Below are 25,377 nucleotides of genomic sequence, written 5' to 3'. Positions count from 1 at the left end.
GCAGTGCTTTCTTTTCCTAGTATGATGAGATTAGCTCATGGAAGGTGCCTTTCGCAAAACCTCTTATCTCACAGTCAGTACAAGATCATCGTGACAAAATATATCTGCAACAGTAGATATGATTTCTGGAGAAGGAAATCATGAGCAGAAACTTGTATCCTATGCTACAAAGTTGTTGTGACCAGACGAAGCTGTGAGTTCTGTGATTTCTCTGGGAAATGGTTCATTTGAACTACAACATACGGAATATTAGCAAATTTGTCACATGAATGAATAAAAAGATTTACTTAGGTTGATGTAATTCCTTGCCACATGAGGTGTCAGTGCTTACTAATACATCACTTGATACACTTAGTAACAATCTGTTTCCTTGAAGTCCAATGTTCAACATTCACAAAAGTACATTTCCATCTGAGACTTGAAACTCTTCAGTCCTGCTCGATATCGTTGATTGCTTGAGCTGAGGGAACTAACTGTGGTAGAGCGTTTCCTTGCTTGGCTCTATATTGACCTCCGTGCGAGGGCGCTGCTGTGCTGAAAGAGAGGGTGTATCTTCTTCAGCCTCCCCCATTCGTTGTTGGGGGTTCCAGCGAGACATCGCTAACGTCTAAGATATCGATGTGCTTTATCATCTTCGGTGTGGCGCTGCGATCTTCGGACGACTACACAAACTGACTAACTGCATACAAAAATAATTGTTTGAAAAGGAACAGGGAAGTTCTAGAAATTTTATCTTGCAGTCGAAAGGGTGTTGTGTTTACGTTGTAGGAGGTGGATGCGTGATAGACCTTTATACTACTAACAAAAAGATGAAGTGTTGCATACTTTTATTGTTCATTTTGAATCAAACCCGCTGCAGTTGTAATTTCACAGTTTTTTTGTATGGGTGAATACATGTGCCTTACCTGGGTTTCAGGACACTTATCAACATGTGCTCCTGTAATAATTGGTGAAGCTCAAGTAGGACACTAAACAAAATATATTAACATTAGGACAGCCATTACGGATTTAACGGCTCAGCAGAATACGTATTAATTGAGTAAAATTAAACTGTACAAGTTAGGTGGACAAATTAACCAAATTATCCAGTACTATGAGAGAACCTGTGTGGATGAGGCGTGAACAGTGTGAGGTCGACCTGTTAACCTCGAGGGTAAACATGGTCTGACAGAAAAAGTTACACTCTTTAAAAATGCACTCATAGGCACTTCGAACGGGACAGACTTGAGAAAGAAAAGATAAGAGCATAAATGCCGCTATAAACAACCAAAATGCCAGAATGAGATGTGTGGGCGTTAATCTGAAACTTCCTCACAGATTAAAACTGCGTGACGAACCGAGAGTCGAACTCGTGACCATTGCCTTTCGCAGGCAAACGTCCTGAGTTAGAATTTCGAGGACGTTTCAAACAAAATGCCAATTGTCGAACTGCAAAAGGTAGCTTACCATATAAGCGCTATGGCAGCCACATGTTCAGTACACACACACCATCACCCGTATGACCAACTGCCATCATGGATGTAAGGAGACGGCACAATACATACAAGACATGAACCAATGTCGAATGAAAGCGACGAATACAAAGCCAGTTTCAATGCTTATATCCACGCCTCACTGATATATTCTTTTGGACGTATACTTGGCTAAGACGTATTGTACATAGTATCGGCATAGAGGAGGCCTAATATGCAGACCTTATTTATGTTTTTGAATGGTTTTGACTTGTTATATTTCGTTACAAGAAACTGAAAGGTTACGGGGTCAGATTCTGGGAGAAAAAATCTATTTTCGTTTTATTGGCTTATTAGAGTCCTCCAAGTTTCCTCTTTAAAATGACATGTCATACATGAAACTTCCTGGCAGATTAAGACTGTGTGCCGGACCGAGACTCGAACTCGGGACCTTTGCCTTTCGCGGGTAAGTGATCTACCATCTGAGCTACCCAAGCACGACTCACGCCCCGTCCTCACAGCTTTACTTCTGCCAGTACCTCGTCTCCTGCCCTCCAAACTTAACAGAAGCCCTCCTCATGTCATACATGGTTCCACTAGAATTATGACTACTTCTCATAGACTTGTGAGATCGGGTATAGCGCTTTTGTGATACACTCCTGTCATGGCTGAGCGTCAACGTATTGGCAGTATGGACATGACACGAATTCAAATGCCCCCCTTCCCAAAACCTTGTTATACACCGTTTGTTCGAGATTTTTTTGGTTTCACGATGTTACTCCTTTATTTTTTTGACTTTGGGTTGTTTGTAAACAATGTACTACACGAAAGTTGTTGCGTCAACTTTTTTCGTATGTAGTGCATCATGTTCTGGGCTTTGTATTTCCACACCACAGCCACAGATGAGCATCCACAACACGGTTTTGCCCAAAAGGTGAAAAGTGCTGGTATAAATACAATAAGGAGAAAAATAAAGTCATCACCACAATCTACCAGCGGACATTATGGAAGAAATAAAGATCATCTTCAGAGATCTGGCTGACACAAGTCTTCTGATGAAGCGTCTTCATGGAAGAACGCAGAACATCAACGAGGGCTTAAATTGTGTGATATGGCATCGCCTCCCAAAAACAGGTTGGTTGGGATTAATACACTGCAACCTTCAGTCTTGGAAATATTGATCCTTGGAAAGTTGTCGGTTCAAACAAAGTACGTGTTATGTTGACTTCAGAACAGCACAGACTAAGGCACACAGACAATATAACCAAGACATTAATGAAAACAGCAACTCAGGTGCAAAGGCATTCCAAAAGAAGACTTGAAGTTGATAATGAAGAATGAAGGGAGCTGGATCACGAGTGTTTCAATCTTCTTTTTCCGTTTACCGTAAATTTACTTTGTAATTCTTCTAGGAACATTATCTCGGCTACTATTGAACGTAGAAGTATGAAATTTTCATGATATATTCAAATGGGTTTCTTGTACAAACTAAAACAGTAACATCTGAATTACTTGATTTGCAAAAGATTTAGAAGTGATAATGTAGTGAAATTAAAGGAAAAAATTTGCTATAAGGTAAATATATCATATATCTGTAAGTAATTATTTTGACGAAAAGCCTTTGTTTCAATATTGTAACAAAGTATCAGTGCACATACAGTAAAAATTATCTGTCTGTAGCTCCAGTAGTTTGTGAGTAAATGTTCCCTGTATCAGACATCGATTAACTTTGCGGGGATAGACTATTCCGTGTCCCCTTAAGGACTTACGCAGATATTTTCAATTCAAGTGTCTACATGTAGTTACTTTGCATCATGATGTGGAATTCTGGTTCTGTTCATTATAGTCCTGAACCATTGGGAATGAAATTTCTGTTTCAAGTAGGCCAAGGTTTTATGTTACATGGCTGCATTTGGACCTTTCGGTGGTTGTGCTTGTTCACGGAAAAAAAGTTGTATACATTTATATAAAATTTTTGCGTTTACCATAGAAATTTTCACAGTTTTATACTGCTTTAGGGGATAGACGAGGGTGATTCTCGATATTGGAATGATGGTTCAAATGGCTCTAAGCACTATGGGACTTAACTGCTGAGGTCATCAGTCCCCTAGAACTTAGAACTACTTAAACCTAACTAACCTAAGGACATCACACACATCCATGTCCGAAGCAGGATTCGAACCTGCGACCGTAGCAGACGCGTGGTTCCGGACTGAAGTGGCTAGAAACGGTCGACAACAGCGGCCGCCCTTTGGAACTGATATTCATGATTTACCTTGACAAAAACAACAAAATACGAAACTGAGTTTAGACCTTCATTGTACCCCTTTTAGATCGTATAATGTAATTTTTAATTAAAAATCTTGCTCCCGGAGGGTATTAAACGACATCGACGAAAGGTCTTCGTGGAGTGGGAGATGTGGACGTCACAATTTTCAGTCTATAGCAAAATATCAATCATGCTGCGAAACTGTTATTTGTACAATGTAGTAAGGACAAATATTTTTAAAAAAATTGTTTTCAACAAAATGGAGACACCGGACAATGACAGCCAATGTTTTCGACAAAAGAGTAGTTTTCAACACGAGCGCCAGAAATCGAAATTAAAATTTCATTTTCAAGCATTCACGTTTCACTTCGTATGGAAAAACAAGCGAAATAACAAGTTAAGCAGATGCGAAACAAATAATTGCTCTCAGACTGTCTAACATAAGCGAATTATGTTTCGAATTGAAATCTTGCTTTGAGTAGTATTTTAAATTGATACTAATGCCGTATATGATATTGCCCGAAAGTAACAGGATGTGTGCTCCTTCGATAGCTGTTACAGTATTACAACGGTTGCGTCCGAGTGCTCGAATCAAGCCCCCACAACCGCACGAGTGGTCGACTGTGAAGAGCGGACAAATTGAATAGCTGGGCGGCGGCCATTAGAGTGGTAAACTGACGCGCGGAGTTCGAATGTTTATACATCGCTTTTGGTTACAAAATGCCTTCCCTTGAGTTCGCTCGCAATCATAATGCCTCATTTAAATACGTTACTACAATATACTTTTTAATTTATGAACAAACAGCAACTAGTCACTGTTTATGAAATTATCTTACGTACTACATGGAATCTGCCGTAGCTAAAAGTTATGTACTGGACCCCTAGCATTTTTCGTAGTTCGTTTACGATAGATGTACGCAAAATGCATCAAAGTACTCGAAGATTGGCCCACTATATTAATAGATATTTTCTGACACTACCTTGCTTTAGATTTTATGACGAGAAGTGCGTTATATACGGCATAGTGCTTTGGCAACTCACGACCAAATTATCAAGTTTCAACCTAACCTAGACCATGAAAACACTACCGATACGCCAACTTTCTTCAAAATGATCAGAACATGTAAAATGGTATTCTGTCAGTCGGAAATCTTGCTTCCTGACAGCGTGTAACCATTTTTGTAACAGCTGTGGTTTTGAGAAAGGAAACCTGCAAATAGATGCACAGACATTATGCTAATACCGTGTTACAAAAACATTTATTAAGCAAGCGCACTGACATACAAAACAACTTAAAATATTCACATACCTGTGAAATGTAATATTCGTTCCTTTCTCGAATTTATTTGTACAATTAATCGCTGCACAACTCTTCACCATTGTACTTCTTTTGATTGGAATGTACAGACAGTAGAATTACGAGTAACAAATACTGTATGTACGCCCCAACAAATATACAACGTTGAATCAGGGTCTTCATAAACAACAATACTACACAACACTCAGACTACAACCACTATAATGGCGTCCAGCCGAAGGTTCAAACTATCCCGCGACTGCAGCGCCATCAGTGAGTCTAGTTATTTTTTACAAGGTCTTTGGCTCGAATGCACCATACCCCCAACCAGTAAATCGCGGAAACATTTTAACATTTATGAAATCATTACATGAATGAATCTTGAAAATACAGTATCTAAGGAACGTTTTAAGCCAGCAAAAATATTAGACTACAAAATGTCCTACCCCTTAAGTTCCGACATATTGTTGCATCTTACTCTGAGCTTTTATTGTCTTTCTTTGTATGGTCTTTGACTTAACTTTCTAACCTCTTGTATCGTACCTGTATGCTCCTGTTGTTGACTGAGCGATTAATACAATGCTGAATGCCCATGTTACATATTTCTTAAGTTTTTGACTCGACCATGTTTCTCATTTATATCCAGAGACATAAATGTCATGTACTGTAGCCTCTGTACAAAAATTTTCTGAAGTGTGCGTGTTCTACTTTCTTGGCGCCAGTCCGTATTATAGCGTCCCCAGTGAAATAATACGAAAAGACTTAAAAAACAGTATTTATAAAGAAGAGACATTTAAAAATTGAATAATATATATTTTTATCATGTACCCGTAAAATAATAATTTCTCTGTGTAAGTTTCGAGTGCAAAGAAATATAACAAAATGATCTAAAGAGACGATAAGATACGCTCTTTTGTTAATTTTTTAGTCGTCTCCACTTCTTCTCTTGTCTCGGTTGCGTGTAGACGGACATCTTGCGAGTGCTGGCAAATGTAAGCATATTTGCACTAATTAAGCAGATAATATATTGATTTAATATCATTGTTCACGTTTAATATGTAAGAGGTGATCCCGATGCCATGTCCGCCTTCCTTTGAATTAACCTGCATTCGAGTAATTTACAGTTCAACAATCGCAGCGGCCGATGCAGCCAACGACGCCATTACGTGGCGATATTAACTTATTTAGCAGAAGCAAAAACTCCCCCGCTGTTAACATAATATACATCATTCTCCACAGCCGCCCGACGTTGCAGAAAATACGTAGCTTTACGGTTCTTATTTTCAGTTCCACAGCCGAGAGCCAGGGCCAGGACTCCGACTACAATGCAATGGTTAACGGAGGTAAGAAAAATTACTCTCGCGCGTGTGTGGGCCGCAATTGTAATTAATAACTAAAGATTTTTTGCTTTAAAGTGAACTGACTAGGCGACGAATTTAATATGAAAAGTTTATTCCATTGTTCAACTTATATGCTCATGTGTTAAGATTCAGCGACTAACATTCATTAACGTAACAAATAATTTAAGATTAATATCGTTAAAAAGGAGAACTTCACAAAAGGATTTAATCGTAAATCAAAATTGAATGAAACATCGTTTTTATTAAGGCCCACCACGTACGTCGGCAACAATGAACATAATAACAATAATAATATATTAAATTACGACGGCCAACGGACGCGAGAGTATCAGGAGCTGCCGCGCTTTCTTTGATGACTGCGGGATCGACGAAGTCCCTAAGCCCCGTGAGAGGGCAGTCAGTGCCCTAGCGCAGTGTATTTAGAGGCACGCGCATGAGGGTGAAGGAAAGTCGTTTAGTTAGAAATGGCTCTGAGCACTATGGAACTTGACTTCTGAGGTCATCAGTCCCCTAGAACTTAGAACTACTAAAACCTAACTAACCTAAGGACATCACACACATCCATGCCCGAGGCAAGATTCGAACCTGCGACCGTAGCGGTCGCGCGGTTGCAGACTGTAGCGCCTAGAACCGCTCGGCCACTCCGGCCGGCAAGTCGTTTAGCTGCCGACAGAAAGCAGAGCTCTGTGGTTCGAGTGACGTGTCGACATTAAGTGGAGACTATCACCGCTGTGTGAGCGGCGACCGCATTCTGCAGTGTCTTGGATGATTGGCGCACCCAGTGGAGCTCTGTGATTGCTATTGCAAGTCCAATTCACCCCTCCGCCGCCCCACGCCGAACCCAGAGTTATTGTGCGGTTCGGCCCCCGGTGGACCCCCAGGGAACGTCTCACACCAGACGAGTGTAACCCCTATGTTTGCGTGGTAGAGTAATGGTGGTGTACGCGTACGTGGAGAACTTGTTTGCCCAGCAATCCACAAAAAAATGGTTCAAATGGCTCTGAGTACTATGGGACTTAACATCTGTGGTCATCAGTCCCATAGAACTTAGAACTACTTAAACCTAACCAACCTAAGGACATCACACACATCCATACCCGAGGCAGGGTTCGAACCTGAGCAGCAATCGCCGACATAGTGTAACCGAGGCGGAATAAGGGGAGCCAGCCCGCATTCGCTGAGGCAGATGCAAAACCGCCTAAAAACCATCCACAGACTGGCCGGTTCACCGGACCTCGACATAAATGCGGCGGGCGGATTCGTGCCGGGGACCAGGCGCTCCTTCCCACCCGGAAAGCCGTGCGTTAGACCACACGGCCAACTGGGCGGGCACATTCATATGTTACAAATACAATAAATTCTGAGAAGCTTCTAGGAATGATGAATACTTACAAACAAATGTTAGCTGGTGGCAGCGACCACCAAACACTACAAACATCGACGCTAAAGTATTCTCCACGAGGCACGCAGCGAAATTTTTAGCAAGATAGAGTTATTTAGGGTAGCATACGTCGACCAGTGTCCTTCCCTGTACATTTCAGTGAATTTCCCCATAGTGTTAGTGAATGAAATCGAAACAGCCAAACAGTTGCAAGAAAAGGGGGGTTTATCCAACTTTTGACCACGACTTCGATGGATGTAAGCCCGTCTTCTCCAGACGTACATATAACCTGAAGACAGTGTAACAGCAATAGCTACAAACGCAGAAACGTACATGTCAAAATTACGCGTCATAACGGGACTAGATCCCCAGAAAGTTGTGGCAACATCACATACACAGACAAGCCAAAACATTATTACCACTGCCCATTGCAACGTTGGATACCGCCTGGTGGCATTTTCAGCACGTGACATCTTTGCCAAAACATCACCGTAGCGAAGATATGGGCTGCAAATGGAGAAATCCATTGAGATAAGCTACTTTGACAAAGGGCCGGTTATCATTACGCATAGCCTGTGAACTAAATGGCGAAGCTGGTCGACTTTTCACATGCTGCTGTCGTGAGCATCTACGGAAAGAGGTAGAAGGACAGTGAAACTACAGGGTGATCAAAAAGTCAATATAAATTTGAAAACTTAATAAACCGCGGAATAATGTAGATAGAGAGGTAAAAATTGACACAAATGTTTGGAATGACATGGGTTTTATTAGAACAAAAAAAAAAACAAAGTTTACAAAATGTCCGACAGATGGCGCGTAAAACATCGCATCGTTTGGTGATGATCGTGCGCTCAGCCGCCACTTTCGTCATGCTTGGCCTCCCAGGTCCCCAGACCTTAGTCCCTGCGATTATTGGCTTTGGGGTTACCTGAAGTCGTAAGTGTATCGTGTTGACCGATATCTCTATGGACGCTGAAAGACAACATCCGACGCCAATGCCTCCCCATAACTCCGGACATGCTTTACAGTCCTGTTCACAACATTATTCCTCGACTACAGCTATTTTTGAGGAATGATGGTGGACATATTGAGCATTTCCTGTAAAGAACATCATCTTCGCTTTGTCTTACTTTGTTATGCTAATTATTGCTATTCTGATCAGATGAAGCGCCATCTGTCGGACATTTTTTGGTTCTAATGAAACCCAATGTCATTCCAAGCATGTGTGTCAATTTGTACCTCTCTATCTACATTATTCCGTGATTTATTCAGTTTTCAAATTTATACTGACTTTTTGATCACACGGTACTACTACGCCAGAATGGTTGGACGTCCACGACTCTTCACCGAAAGTGGGGTTCGGAGGCATGTCTGCTCAGTAAAGTAGGATAGATGCTGATCTGTGGCATGCCTGCCGAAAGACCGCTATTATGGTGCACACACAAATGTTTCGGAGAATACGGTTGATCACACATTGTTGAACATGAAGTTCCGCTGCAGACCACTCTACGTGTTCACATCTTGACCCAACGACATCGTCAATTACGATTGAAGTGGACTCGGGACTATCGGAATTCCACCGTCGACCAATAGAAACGTGTCGGCCCTTCGGGTGAATCACACAGGTCGATGCTGGTCTCCACAAACGTCGTCATCGAGGAGAACGGCTGCTCGAAACGTGCAGCGCGCCACCAAAGCAGGCTGATGGAAGTAGTAAGGGGTGTTCAAAAAGCCTCTCCGAATTGCCATATGATTGTTAGCTGCGCGTGCCGTATGATTGTTCGCCTCCCTGGGTTACTTCCCTACAAGTGGGCCGGCCGCAGTGGTCTCGCGGTTAAGGCGCTCAGTCCGGAACCGCGCGACTGCAACGATCGCAGGTTCGAATCCTGCCTCGGGCATGGATGTGTGTGATGTCCTTAGATTAGTTAGGTTTAAGTAGTTCTAAGTTCTAGGGGACTGATGACCACAGATGTTAAGTCCCATAGTGCTCAGAGCCATTTGAACCATTTTTGAACCTTCAAGTGGACTCTCCCAACATTCCACTGTTTCGTTTATCTCAGCCAGCGTCAATAGTGTCGTTGGTGTGTGTCGCTACGTGTTGACGTGAACTTTTAAGTTTAGTTCTTTTGTTCGTTTATTTCGTTTTTGTCACTGTTACAACGCAAACCACTGAAGAACGGGTGTTTTTAGTCGAACAAGTATTCAAAGCTGGCGGTAAATACGCAGTTTCAGTTCGTCAAATATTTAATTTAGTTTTCCCGGAGACAACACTCCCACATCGCGATACTGTGCGTGATTTGATTAACAAATTTCTAAGCACGGATTCAAAAATGGTTCAAATTGCTCTGAGCGCTATGGGACTTAACATCTGTGGTCATCAGTCCCCTAGAACTTAGAACTACTTAAGCCTAACCAACCTAAGAACATCACACACATCCATGCCCGAGGCAGGATTCGAGCCTGCGACCGTAGCAGTCGCGCGGTTCCGGACCGAGCGCCTAGAACCGCGAGACCAACGCTGCCGGCAGCACGGATTCAGTGACACATGCACCGAGAAGTGGTCGTCCTAGTGTTTGGTCTGAGGATAAACTGCTCTATATTTCCGTTAAAATGCGCATGAGTCCGAACACGTCAATAAGAATACTCGCCCAGGAAATCGATGTTAGTGTCCAAACGGCCCACACAGCTGTAAGGAAAAAATTAGAACTTTTCCCATACAAAGTGAAGTCTTGCGAGAACTGAAAAATACTGATCATGGCAAGAGAATGCATTATTGTCAATGGTTCAAAAATTTCATTCAACAAAATGGAAGGAATATTCTTAACGAAACGTTTTTCACTGATGAGGCGTGGTTTCATTTATCTGGGTACATGAACGACCAAAATTCTCGTATGTGGAGTACTGCAAATCCATTGTGTATACATGAGGAGCCACTTCATTCTGTGAAAATAGGAGTTTGCATTGCAATTTCTAGACGTCGGATTGTAGGTCCCATATTTTTCAACGAATCAATAAACGCGCAACGATACTGCAGTGATATTCTGTACCCATTCATAGGAGAACTTGCGTTAAGTGAAATACTGAACGGTTATTTTGAACAAGATGGTGCAACCGCGCATACAGCTCGCGTTTCAATGTCACTGCTTGCTAATGTTTTTGGTGATCGCATAATTTCACAGGGACTTTGGACTCCGCGATCGCCTGACCTAACACCACCTGACTTTTTCTTCTGGGGTGCAGCGAAAGCAAAAAACCGCCCAAAATCCATCGATGAATTGAAAACTGCAATATCCACTTTCATTGCTTCTGTTACAGAAGAAATGTTACAATTTGTGTTTGCAAACATGATTAGACGAACTGAATTGTGAATTCAACAACAAGGGGGACACTTTTAACATTCAATGTGAAAATTCGTAAGTAAAATAATATTCAATAAATTTATAACTTGTATTTCACAGAGATTCATTTCCGTATATTCACTGCGGCATACGTCACGCGCGGTTAACAATCATACGGCACTGCGGCGAGACTTTTTGAACACACCATATTATGCCATGGGAGAAATTCTCCTGCGCGAGACCCGCTTCATGATTTTATACACGACCAAAATCTCTTAGCAGTGTTCGTCAAATGCGTTGGCAAGGTTTCACTTTCTTTCCTTACGCTCATTCTCGCTTCGTTCAATTTTAGTTTGCCTGTTAGGTTTTGAGTACTCTTGAACGTGTGATGAAGCTCTGTTGGTTTACGTAGCATATTTCTAACTCGACTCTCTCTCTCTCTCTCTCTCTACATCTACATCTACGTCTACATCTTCGTGATCACTCTGCTGTTCGCAATTAAGTGCCTGGCAGCGGATTTAGTGAACCACCTCAACCCGTCCACTCTCGAACCGAGCGCGGGAAAAACGAGCACTTTATTTATTTTTTTATGTGCGAGCCCTTATTTCGATTATTTTATCGTGATGATCATTTCTTCCTATTCTGGGTGCCAAGAGAATGTTTTCGCAATCGGGGGAGAAAACCGATGATTGAAAACTCATGTGAAGATCCCGTCGCAACGAACAACGCCTTTGTTTTCATGATTGTCAATCCAATTCACGTATCATTTCTGTGGCACTATGTCCCCTATTCCGCAATAATACAAAACGAATCGCCCGGTCTCGGTGATGGTTCAAATGGCTCTGAGCACTATGGGACTTAACATCTGAGGTCATCAGTCCCCTAGAACTTAGAACTACTTAAACCTAACTAACCTAAGGACATCACACACATCCATGCCCGAGGCAGGATTCGAACCTGTGACAGTAGATCTCGGTGATCCCGTGCCAAATTCTGTCGTAACTGACATGGTTCTAGAAGGGATCACGCAGGGTCATCTCTTACTGATCCCCGCGTTCAGTAATGTGCGCTGTGGTCCGAAACTCCTGCGTCTCTACCAGCACTGTACACAGCTGTCAGATCTGCCACAGATCGCCAGTCCCCCTTCTACATCTACATCTGCATCTACAACCATACTCCGCAAGCCACCTCACGGTGTGTGGGGGAGGGTACCTCGAGTACCTCTATCGGTTCTCCGTTCTATTCCAGTCTCGTATTGCTCGTGGAAAGAAAGATTGTCGGTACGCCTCTGTGTGGGCTCTAATCTCTCTGATTTTATCCTCATGGTCTCTTCACGAGATATACGTAGGAGGGAGCAATATACTGCTTGATTCCTCAGTGAAGGTACGTTCTCGAAACTTCAACAAAAGCCCGTACCGAGCTACTGAGCGTCTCTCCTGCACAGTCTTCCACTGGAGTTTATCTATCATCTCCGTAACACTTTCGCGATTACTAAATGATCCTGTAACGAAGCGCGCTGCTCTCCGTTGTATCTTCTCTCTCTCTTCTATCAACCCTATCTGGTACGAATCCCACACTGGTGAGCAGTATTCAAGCAGTGGCCGAACAAGCGTACTGTAACCTCCTACTTCCTTTGTTTTCGGATAGCATTTCCTTAGGATTCTTCCAATGAATCTCAGTCTGGCATCTGCTTTACCGACGGTCAACTTTATATGATCATTTCATTTTAAATCACTTCTAATGCGTATTCCCAGATAATTTATGGAATTAACTGCTTTCAGTTGCTGACCTGCTATATTGTAGCTAAACGATTAGGCATCTTTCTTTCTATGTATTCGCAGCACATTATACTTGTGTACATTGAGATTCAATTGTCATTACCTGCACTATGCATCAATTCGTTGCAGATCCTTCTGCATTTCAGTACAATTTTCCATTGTTATAACCTCTCGATATACTACAGCATCATCCGCAAAAAGCCTCAGTGAACTTCCGATGTTATCCACAAGGTCATTTATGTATGTTGTGAATAGCAACGGTCCTACGACACTCCCCTGCGGCACGCCTGAAATCACTCTTACTTCGGAAGAGTTCTCTCCACTGAGAATGGCATGCTGTGTCCTGTTATCTAGGAACTCTTCAATCCAATCACACAAGTGGTCTGATAGTCCATATGTTCTTACTTTGTTCATTAAACGACTGTGGGGAACTGTGCCGAACGCCTTGCGGAAGTCAAGAAACACGGCATCTACCTGGGAACTCGTGTCTATGGCCCTCTGAGTCTCGTGGACGAATAGCGCGAACTCGGTTTCACACGATCGTCTTTTTCTAAACTCATGCTGATTCCTACAGAGTAGATTTCTAGTCTCCCGGAAAGTCATTATAGTAGAACATAATACGTGTTCCAAAATTCTACAACTGATCGACGTTAGAGATATAGGTATATAGTTCTGCACATCTGTTCGACGTCCCTTCTTGAAAATGGGGATGACCTGTGCCCTTTTCCAATCCTTTGGAACGCTACGCTCTTCTAGAGACCTACGGTACACCGCTGCAAGAAGGGTGGCAAGTTCCTTCCCGGATTCTGTGTAAAATCGAACTGGTATCCCATCGGGTCCAGCGGCCTTTTCTCTTTTGAGCGATTTTAATTGTTTCTCTATCCCTCTGTCGTCTATTTCGATATCTACCATTTTGTCATCCGTCCGACAATCTAGAGAAGGAACTACAATGCAGTCTTCCTCTGTGAAACAACTTTGGAAAAAGACATTTAGTATTTCGGCCTTAAGTCTGTCATCCTCTGTTTCAGTAGCACTTTGGTCACAGAGTGTCTAGATATTTTGTTTTGATCCACCTACCGCTTTGACATAGGACCAAAATTTCTTAGGATTTTCTGCCAAGTCAGTAAAAAGAACTTTACTTTCGAATTCACTGAACGCCTCTCGCATAGTCCTCCTCACACTACATTGCGCTTCGCGTAATTTTGGTTTGGATGCAAGGATTTGGCTATATTTATGTTTGCTGTGAAGTTCCCTTCGCTTTCGCAGCAGTTTTCTAACTCGGTTGTTGTACCACGGTGCTTCTTTTCCATCTCTTACGATCTTGCTTGGCTTTACAGTGCCTCTAACCTACACATTCTTGTGTTTTCACCGTCCCTCAGCATTATTACAATGGTGCTCACCACACTAGCACGCGAGCAGCGTCTCTACCATTCATGAAGTTGCTTATGTAAGAGGATTTCCCAATTTGCAGCCCGTTTCGTTGCTAGAATCATTACTTATTCGTCTCTGCTTCGTTTAGATACTTTTTTTTTTACCGCTCCACGTGTCCACAATGCCACCAGGTAGCATTCGATTTCGTGGTGGGCAATGGTTACAAATTTTTGGCTTGAGAGGTGTTTAGTAATGCCAGGCTTCTTTTCAGAAAGCAGGTTGGTTTCAGAAAGCAGGTTGGTTTGGCTAAAAAAATCCTATTTTTCAATATACCGGGTGATCAAAAAGTCAGTACAAATTTGAAAACTGAATTTAAAAAAACTGGTTCAAATGGCTCTGAGCACTATGGGACTCAATTTCTGAGGTCATCAGTCCCCTAGAACTTAGAATTACGTAAACCTAATTAACCTAAGAACATCACACACATCAAAACACCGGCCAGTGAAAACTGAATAAATCACGGAATAATGTAGATAGAGAGGTACAAATTGACACACATGCTTGGAATGACATGGGGTTTTATTAGAACCAAAAATATACAAAATTTCAAAAAATTTCCGACAGATGGCGCTTCATCTGATCAGAATAGCAATAATTAGCACAACAAAGTAACTTTGCAAAAACAGACATAAAGTCTTATGGGATAACAGCAATCAGTGATTTTACAATGTTACTTAAAATCCGTCTTGATTGCAAAAAAAATTATTTTTTTAATTCATATGACCGGTTTCGGTTCATTCTGAACCATCTTCAGATCTGATATATCAGTTACAGGAGTAACACCTTGTGACGTAGCATGTGAAAGTTGCTGGATTTGGATGGGTTACTCCTGTAACTGAAATATCAGATCTGAAGATGTTTCTGAATGAACCGAAACCGGTCATATGAATTTAAAAAAAAAATTGCAATCAAGACGGATTTTAAGTAACACAACAAAGTAAGACAAAGCAAAGATGATGTTCTTTACAGGAAATGCTCAATATGTCCACCATCATTTCTCAACATTAGCTGTAGTCGAGGAATAATGTTGTGAACAGCACTTGCGACTTCAGGGAACCCCAAAGCCAATAATCGCACGGACTGAGGTCTGGGGACCTGCGAGGCCAAGCATGACGAAATTGGCGGCTGAGCACACGATCATCACCAAACGACGCGTGGAAGAGATCTTTCATTCGTCTAGCAATACATTTTTTTTGTTTTGTTTTTTGTTTTGGTGCTAATAAAACCCCACGTCATTCCAAGCATGTGTGTTACTTTTTACCTCTCTATCTGCATTATTCTGTGGTTTATTAAGTTTTCAAATTTATACAGACTTTTTGATCATCCGGTAATTTCTGTCCAATGTGCCTGCAGCCCCGCCAAACCGTTCTTAATTGGGCGACGAGGCTGGACTGGTTCGGCGACGCACCTCTAAGTGACTCCCCCACCAGCCCACTCCGTCGCCGACCGCGTTTTCGCCACAGCCACACGGCGTGCTTTGGACGCGACGTTCCTCTCGTGTGGTAACTACCGGGAGGAGAGGGAGGGAGGGGGGATTAGAGAGAGAGGGAGAGAGGTGTGTTACGACGTCCGGTGGAGGGCGATCCGCTGCTCTTTCACCTCTCTCTAGCCTCTGGAGAGGCAGATGACGAGTGGGGGTATATATACTGGTGGGCTTGCCGTCCAGAGTCATCAGTTGGGTTCCTCTCTCAGCAGCAGCAGCATCCAGGCAGCATGAGGACAACTGCTCTGGTGAGTTCTACCTCTGGCACTTGAGGGCTCACCAGCTTCTTGTCCTCCACAACACTGTTACTGGGCACTCGGTTTTTTAGGGCTCCCTCGTCTCCAGGCATCAGGGGAGGTGGATCAGAGACGACTGCATTTCAAATACTCATCTGGCCAGCCAGATTTTAGTTTTATTTTATGAATCTCTTACGAATACTTAAAGCGAATACTCGGATGGTGTCTTCGAAAGGAGGATGTTCTTGAGTTCGTGCTTTGCACTTGGCACGGTGTTGAACCTTAATCTCAAATCGTATTATTTTGGTCCCCTTCATCCCTTTTGGATGATAAGGAAATTCGCTGCAGCATTGCCTAATATGTGTCTTCACAGGTGGAATTTCAGCCATCTAATGGCTGAAACGGAAGTGTCAAACTTTCTGTTCACTTCTGTAATTGTAAAAACGACACATTTCATTTTGTGTACTGCTTCCCACTGATTGTCGAACATTTCTTTGCGACTGAATCTACTCTCTTTAAGGAAGTACCCGAGGTGTCTGTCCGTTTGGGATGACAAGGAAAGATGTTTGGGGTGACACGAAAATGAAAGAGTAAGGCAGCAAGTGGAACCTTTAACTTCTCCTAGCTGGGATTCACAGTCACTTTTCTAAAGGACATCATCGTCGCCTTTGAGTCTAAAAGTTATTTTTCATTAAACCCACTATTGCAGTTTCGACTGTGTGGCCTTTATGAACTAGAGTACGGGGAAGGTTGTGTTTGAACATGTGGTAAAAGTCGGATATTTACAGAAATAGCAATAGTAGATTTTATGAGTAAATAATTTTTACAGTCAAACGCGAACATGATGTCCTTTAAAAACATAGGCCCTCATTCCATCAGGAACATCAAAGAAAATCACACGCTTAAAGTACTAACCGAAATGCACTCTGTTTATTGATTTGTTACTGGAGGAAGGCACACGTTTCGTCGAAGCAATAAACTGTTTTCAGACAAACAATGGGCTACTGGCAGGAGACGTCATTCATCTAACTAAACACTTTAATCCACTTTATTCACTGCAAATATGATTTTATTTGTTTTCTATGCTTATAACCGCTAACCCTAAGCATCCTCTGAGGGACAAACATAAGGTTCTTTGTGAATTTTCTTGCATTTTGTATGTCTACGAAAGGGTTCGTCGTCAGTGATTGAGGAATCACAATAATAGCGAAGCAGCAAATGGGATGATCTTCCTCAGCACCATAGGAACACTCAAGTTCATCCTCTAGTTATTGCACATCCCCCACTTAAGTTGATCGTCCTTGAGATACCTGCTTAATGCCTTCTACACGTGCCGAAGCATAGGTTCTGTTGGAACAATAAACAGTCATAGGACGATGTCATTTCTCTGTAGCTTCACGTCCGAAGCCGATGGATAGAATCGTAGTCGATCCCAGCTAACTCCTCGAGGACATCGGTCGCTTGTTGTGTGAAGCGGTTTTTCAGAAGAACCACATAGTTATTGCATATCTGCAGAGAAATTCCAAGATGATGTTCATTCGGTTTTTCTCCAACCTCTTCTTTTCAATTAAAGGAGTAGGTTTAGCATTATAAAGACAGTAGGACAGTGGGATAAGTAAGGCGAAGGAATTATTAGTTACCTGTTTAATACATCTAGAACAGAAAACATTTCGGTAGTCATGCAAAGCTGTTTAGAGGATTACAGAACTCTTAACTCTCAACCGGTCACAAACCTTGTCCTAGTAGTCGTGCCTGAAAGGAAAAAGGTAGGAGTTCTTTCATATTGTAGTACTTTGAGGCGCTACCTTCAGTCCAATTCTTAGAACCATTGAACGATGTTTTTTAAATTACTTTTTTCCAGAGAAACCTAATAAACCTCTCTGTTTAATATGTTATTTTGCTTCAACCCATCAGTCCTGTTGCTGAGATCACAAACCGACCTGAGTTAGTCGAGAATACAAGTTTCAAATAGTCTTTCCCTTTTTCACATTCCTTTCGTTAGTGTTCATATCACAGGTTTCACTCCTTTTACTTATTCAGCTACAATATTTGTTGTATCTAGCTTCTGTTCTTTCTAGTCTACTCTACGCTACGATTTTCTGTAGTTTTTCTGTTCGACTGTATTTCAAAACACAGGCAGCTCACAACATTGGGATAACTGTCGTTTCTGAAGATTTCATTTTAGGCATGGAACACAATAAACACAATTTCCTCGCCTTCACTCCAGCACAGTTAGCTGAACATTGTAAATGGGATTTTTTTTCTTTTTCTTTTTTTTTGCTCCGTGTTCATCCATAACTATCCGAAGTATACATGGAGCAAATACATTCAATGCTATGTTCTAATGGCATCCATTCAAGTTGCAAAAACCATAAGTGGAGAAGGACGTATAGTTCATATAAAATAGACTACCTCTTTTGTAACCATTTATGAACGACGACGGTGGTTACTCGACGTTTTCGCATTAGTAAACTTGCAAACTGTAGTTCCCTAAGCAATAGGGCCACTGCCTGTTACATTTTCTTATTGAATATTACGATATTATTAATACTTCCCTGTTTCTTTCTCTAGCATACGAAGAGCTTGTAATCCGTAAATGCACAAGATACAGTGCAAGCAAAAGCGATCTTTTCATGTTGTACCTTGCAGAGTAACGCTACTTGGCCATTTGTATTACTTCTTTTTCTTCCGCACGCAATATTTCTATATCAGCACAGGAAACGGCCTTCTAGTCTGATCAAGTTTTTTGTGAAGTTCTAATTGCACCAGTTTGTACGCGCCGCGTTCTTTCATACATTTCACAACGAGTTTATGGATTGCAGGCAGCTGTTAGGGATTTCAGCACTCCAGTGTTCCGATGCTGTCAAGCAGTACGTGAAGGTTTAACCGTTACCAGCACTTAGCTACTACTCTTTCTCAGGAATTACCGTTGTTTCTATCGCTACTGTGGTTAAATGCATATTACGCCATCGCGACCGGTTTTGCAACTACAGGAAGCATTGAATAAAATTTTTAGCCCTCTTGGTCTGTTCTCTTGACACTGACGTTAAGCCATTGCACTACTAAGCAACTCACGGTCAGTGTAGCACACAACATATTTTCTTTCCGAAATATCGAATGTTGCCTTTGATGGTCGGTGGTCTCACTCTTTCGCGACTTTCTAACGTTTTTAAGTCATCTGTCTTTCGACTGAGTTGAGCTGTGGTCTGCCTTCTTCTATATTATTCTAATGCCTTCTTCACCACGTAACAACTACACACAACACCCTTAATTAATAACAAATAACTAAATACTGTGGCCTCTTACGTTAACCAACAGGTTTCTAATAATACCAAACAGGCACACCACACACCCACACACACACTCACACACACACTCAAACGGAACGGATTCCATTAGATTTTGGCTTTCCCACGCATTGTTCCATTCGGTGTAGGCCATGTGTCTGAATTTTGCAGTTTAATCATCCACTGGAGTGCATCACTCTTGTATTCCATTTCCTTCCAGTCTTTACCAGTTTAGCCAGCTATATCATTCCCCGGAATCCCAGCAAGTCCCTTGGTCTTTACACCATTTTGCTTGACTGAGCAAGGTGGCGCATTGGTTTGGCACTGGACTGGCATTCGGGAGGACGACGGTTCAATCCCGCGTCCTGCCATCCAGATTTAGGTTTTCCGTGATTTCCCTAAATCACTCCAGGCAGATGCCTGGATGGTTCGTCTAAAAACTTCCTTCCCCATCCTTCCCTACTCCGCTGAGACTGATGACCTCGCTGTCTGGTTCGAATGGCTCTGAGCACTCTGGGACTTAACTTCTGAGGTCATCAGTACCCTGGAACTTAGAACTTATTAAACCTAACTAACCTAAGGACGTCACGCACACCGTGCCCGAAGCAGGATTCGAACCTGCGACCGTAGCGGTCGCGCTGTTACAAACTGTAGCGCCTAGAACCGCTCAGGTACCTCGGCCGGCCGCTGTCTGGTCTCCTTCCCCAGACAACCCAACCCTTACACTTGGCGTCCGTCGAAATGCTCTTACAGGACGAGTTACACAGTCGGGACTCAGGGCCCTCCATCGCAGTTTCAACACTGAACTGTGTAAGGCAAAACTACGGGTCCGAGGCCCAGAGCAGGACAGAAGTCTTAATCAGCCAGGAACTGTTAGAAGAGCACACGGTCCACTAGAGGGAGACAGATTCCTTTAGGTAGCTAACCGCTTATACCCTATACAGTTAACTAATATTTTCTCAACAATTGCAGTTAGCTTCAGACAGTCACATTGTAACGCTTTTTCAGAATAGTGTCCTTATGATGCTGCTTTCATTCGTTCTAATGGTGGTTCACACCGATTAACAGCATAAAAGATTTTCTGTGATTGTATATAAAATGATAAACCCAACCACTGGGTTGGCTCTGAGCACTATAGGACTTAACATATGAGGTCATCAGTCTCCTAGAACTTAGAACTACTTACACCTAACTAACCTAAGGACATCACACACATCCATGCCTGAAGCAGGATTCGAAGCTGCGACAGAAGCGGTCGCGCGGCTCCAGACTGTAGCGCCTAGAACCGCTCGGCCACCCTGGCCGGCATACCCAACCACTGTCTCGCGACAAAATTTCACTGTTTTCCAAGGACTCTAAGCTTACCAGGTAGTCACTCAGTTGAACTGTTTCTCTCAGGTATACCTGGCCGCAGTGCTCCTGTCGTCGGCATGGGCAGGCGACACGAGCGCTGGTGAGGCGCCAGCCAAGAAGGACAAGCGGGGGATCTTCACCGGCGAACACAGCTACATCGGCGGAGGAGGCATCGGTCTGGGCAGCAGCTACGGAGGACTGTCTGGGGGTCTGTCCGGCGGCATCGGCGGCGGTTTGTCCAGCTACGGCGGGTCCTATGGCTACGGCGGTGGCTACGGAGGAGGTTATGGCTACGGCGGCGGCTACGGCGGCGGCTACGGTGGCGGCTACGGAGGAGGAATCGGACTGTCATCTGGATCCATCGGTCTCGGCTCCGGAGGAATTGGCTTGAGCTCTGGCGGAATTGGCCTCGGCTCCGGAATTGGACTCGGATCCGGAATTGGTCTTGGTTCCGGAATTGGTCTCGGCGCCGGTGGTCTCGGAGGTGGAGCCGGGGGAATCGGACTGGGATCTGGCGGTATTGCCTCTGTCGCTGTCGCCCCTACGCAGACCGTCGTGCAGACTGTGAGGGTACCGCAGCCAGTCCCCGTCCCGGTGACCGTCAACCGCCCGTACCCTGTGCCCCAGCCGGTACCTGTCCCGGTAAACCGCCCGGTGCCCGTGCCCCAGCCGTACCCTGTGCGAGTTCCCCACCCCGTCCCAGTCTCCGTGCCCCGACCCTACCCCGTGGAAGTCCCCCGCCCCGTGCCCGTGCCCGTTAACAGGCCCGTCCCCGTCCCCGTGCCCCAGCCTTACCCGGTCCGCGTCCCGCACCCCGTCCCCGTCGGAGTCCCCCAGCCCTACCCGGTCCGTGTGCCTGTCCCCCACCCCGTTCCCGTACCGGTCTCAACCGGAATCTCCAGCATCGGAATCGGTAGTGGAATCTCCTCTGGCAGCATCATCTCTGGAGGTGGTCTCGGAGGAGGGCTCGGAGGAGGTCTCAGAGGAGGACTGGGAGGCGGCAGCATCATCTCCTCTGGCTCCCTGGGCGGTGGTCTGATCGGTGGCGGGTATGGCGGAGGATACGGCGGTTCGTACGGATACGGCGGATCCTACGGATATGGTGGCTCGTCTGGTGGACTGATCTCTTCGGGGCTCTCGGGAGGAGTCCTGAAGGGAACCTACGTCCCCAGCATCGCCGGAGGCCTCAGCGGTGGCAGCTTGTACTCTGGTAGCCTCTCCTCCAGCTACGGAGGTGGTTATGGCGGTGGCTACAAGAGCTACTACAAGCACTAGAACCTGGCACAAATGACACCAGTCCAAAGCATACAACGCTCCCTAGGGAAGAAGTGAAGAAAGCACGATGCCAATCAAAACACAGGAAGACGTTCTCTACGCTGCAGTATGGGGATGCCTCTGGATGAAAGTGTTGAGCTATCTCTCCAATGTCCAATTTTGGCTGGTGTGGAATGGGCTTCAGATCTCTCGCCGAGATGGAAGCAGCTTTCCACCTAGTACGATATTCCCAAGGAATCGATGCTGCTCACCAAGTCATATTGTTCATAAATTTATATTCACTTCATTCACTATCATGTTATTTCAACATCAACCATATTCTTCGAGCCTTAATTCACATTTCTCCATTGTCGTTTTGTGATATTTTGTACAAGAGAAAAGTCTTTCACTTTCTTAAATAAAGCAGTTTTGTATACAAAAAAGGAAAGCATTTCGTATTTCATTGAAATACTTACATTTTTTTACATCTTTCACCTTTTTTCGGTGGGAGAAAATCTATTACCTATTGCTAAACATGATCCTTTCAACTTACAGCTTTAAACATAATTTTATTTTTTATATATTGGCAGCGCAGTTTCGAGTGTTACATGTCATCGGACAGCTTGCAGCATTCCACAAATCAGTACAAACGCTGCTTCGCAGAAAGAATGTCTAAAGCACCAAAAACAGTGAATGAGCAGTATTTACAAATATCAAAAAAATGTGTGTAAAATCTCATGGGACTTAACTGCTGAGGTTATCAGTCTCTAAGCTTACACGCTACTTAACCTAAATTATCCTAAGGACAAACACACAAACTCATGTCCGAGGGAGGACTCGAACGTCCGCCTTTAACCGCTCGGCTAATCCCGCGCGTCCGTCAGACGCATATACACTCCTGGAAATGGAAAAAAGAACACATTGACACCGGTGTATCAGACCCACCATACTTGCTCCGGACACTGCGAGAGGGCTGTACAAGCAATGATCACACGCACGGCACAGGGGACACACCAGGAACCGCGGTGTTGGCCGTCGAATGACGCTAGCTGCGCAGCATTTGTGCACCGCCGCCGCCAGTGTCAGCCAGTTTGCCGTGGCATACGGAGCTCCATCGCAGTCTTTAACACTGGTAGCATGCCGCGACAGCGTGGACGTTAACCGTATGTGCAGTTGACGGACTTTGAGCGAGGGCGTATAGTGGGCATGCGGGAGGCCGGGTGGACGTACCGCCGAATTGCTCAACACGTGGGGCGTGAGGTCTCCACAGTACATCGATGTTGTCGCCAGTGGTCGGCGGAAGGTGCACGTGCCCGTCGACCTGGGACCGGACCGCAGCGACGCACGGATGCACGCCAAGACCGTAGGATCCTACGCAGTGCCGTAGGGGACCGCACCGCCACTTCCCAGCAAATTAGGGACACTGTTGCTCCTGGGGTATCGGCGAGGACCATTCGCAACCGTCTCCATGAAGCTGGGCTACGGTCCCGCACACCGTTAGGCCGTCTTCCGCTCACGCCCCAACATCGTGCAGCCCGCCTCCAGTGGTGTCGCGACAGGCGTGAATGGAGGGACGAATGGAGACGTGTCGTCTTCAGCGATGAGAGTCGCTTCTGCCTTGGTGCCAATGATGGTCGTATGCGTGTTTGGCGCCGTGCAGGTGAGCGCCACAATCAGGACTGCATACGACCGAGGCACACAGGGCCAACACCTGGCATCATGGTGTGGGGAGCGATCTCCTACACTGGCCGTACACCACTGGTGATCATCGAGGGGACACTGAATAGTGCACGGTACATCCAAACCGTCATCGAACCCATCGTTCTACCATTCCTAGACCGGCAAGGGAACTTGCTGTTCGAACAGGACAATGCATGTCCGCATGTATCCCGTGCCACCCAACGTGCTCTAGAAGGTGTAAGTCAACTACCCTGGCCAGCAAGATCTCCGGATCTGTCCCCCATTGAGCATGTTTGGGACTGGATGAAGCGTCGTCTCACGCGGTCTGCACGTCCAGCACGAACGCTGGTCCAACTGAGGCGCCAGGTGGAAATGGCATGGCAAGCCGTTCCACAGGACTACATCCAGCATCTCTACGATCGTCTCCATGGGGGAATAGCAGCCTGCATTGCTGCGAAAGGTGGATATACACTGTACTAGTGCCGACATTGTGCATGCTCTGTTGCCTGTGTCTATGTGCCTGTGGTTCTGTCAGTGTGATCATGTGATGTATCTGACCCCAGGAATGTGTCAATAAAGTTTCCCCTTCCTGGGACAATAAATTCACGGTGTTCTTATTTCAATTTCCAGGAGTGTAAAATGTTCTTAGAGTTAAATAGTTTATTTGTGTGTTTCAGTTTGTCATGGATGACAGTAATCACAAGTGAATCTAAAATTGCGAAATATGAAGTTTAGTGATGAACAGTTGTGGGAAAAAGGTGAGGAAGATATCTCAATAGCTCGTTTCCAGTCGTTTTGAGGACGAGCATTTCAATGAGAAAATAAAAAGACCACGCGTGAGTGACTGTCGCGTTTTGGGATCCACATCTGAGTTATCATTAGCGCACATGATAGTGAGTAGTTACGTGAATTACGTAGCGACTGATTGAATAGTTTCTCCTTCAAGTTGTGATGTCGGGTCAAGTGTTGTTTACGAAAGGGCTTTGAGCATTAAGTTTTGCATCTTGCAGATTACCTAAGAAACAAGACCTGGTGTGTCACAGCCTAAAATTCAAAACTTTGTACAGTATGCTTCAAATGTCAAATACGTACGTATGTGCTAAGAAAGGATGTGAGCGTTAGAAGAGATCTGCAACGATTTACTAGCGGTAGTAAGTTCTTACCAAAGGACAGGAAGCTCAGTCACATAGGGCGAAGTAAACATCTTGTTGATCTAAATTATGGATCTAAATGAATCAAAGGACTGAAGACCAATGCGAGAATCGTTCACTGATATTTAAAAGTGCAAATTTTGCAGCGGACCTTACGAAACATACTAACTGATAGCTGTTGAATTTGTTGAAAAACCCTAAGCAGTGTTTGTCTTCCGTGAGGTCGGTAAAGGATCGATTTACACATTCTATCAGTTTTCACTTAGGCTCTGACAGGGAAAATGACACTGAAGGTCAATGTACAGAATTGCATGTTCCTAAATTCGTTCTGTGGAGGATTGTTATACGGTTCCTCTTTTCAATCATTGCAAGAAAGCCAAAATGGTAAGTGATGACGTAAGTGACTGAGGAATAGAAAACCAAGAGAAATCGATTATACAGGCGAAAAACATCCAGACGTGATGGATACCTGTAAAATCGTACGTGTGTGATGCGAAAAAAATTGCTTCCTTTCCGGCAAAAGTTTATCATAGGTCGCTGGAAAGACGAAGTGTACCAAGTGATCGGAAGAGAGCGCAGACCATTCCCGTTTTCTACATGAGACGACTCAAAGGTGCACGAAATAAA

At 44.2% G+C, this 25,377-nt stretch overlaps 1 protein-coding gene across 1 annotated transcript in view; it reads left to right on the top strand.

Moving 5' to 3' along the window:
* Positions 1-22,337, top strand: part of LOC124550792 (elastin-like) — a 29,554-nt gene extending 7,217 nt beyond the window's left edge. The window contains exons 3-4 of the mRNA XM_047125516.1: positions 14,518-14,524; positions 20,711-22,337. Of these exons, the coding sequence (XP_046981472.1) occupies positions 14,518-14,524; positions 20,711-21,940 (1,237 nt within the window). The 3' untranslated portion in view covers positions 21,941-22,337. The remainder of the gene's footprint in view (positions 1-14,517; positions 14,525-20,710) is intronic.
* Positions 22,338-25,377: the final 3,040 nt, after the last annotated feature.

The sequence above is a fragment of the Schistocerca americana genome, chromosome 9 (genome assembly GCF_021461395.2).
Source record: "Schistocerca americana isolate TAMUIC-IGC-003095 chromosome 9, iqSchAmer2.1, whole genome shotgun sequence".
Taxonomy (NCBI): Eukaryota; Metazoa; Arthropoda; class Insecta; order Orthoptera; family Acrididae; genus Schistocerca; species Schistocerca americana.
The sequence above is the reverse complement of the archived record's forward strand: the minus strand, read 5'-3'. Positions and strand labels throughout refer to the sequence as shown.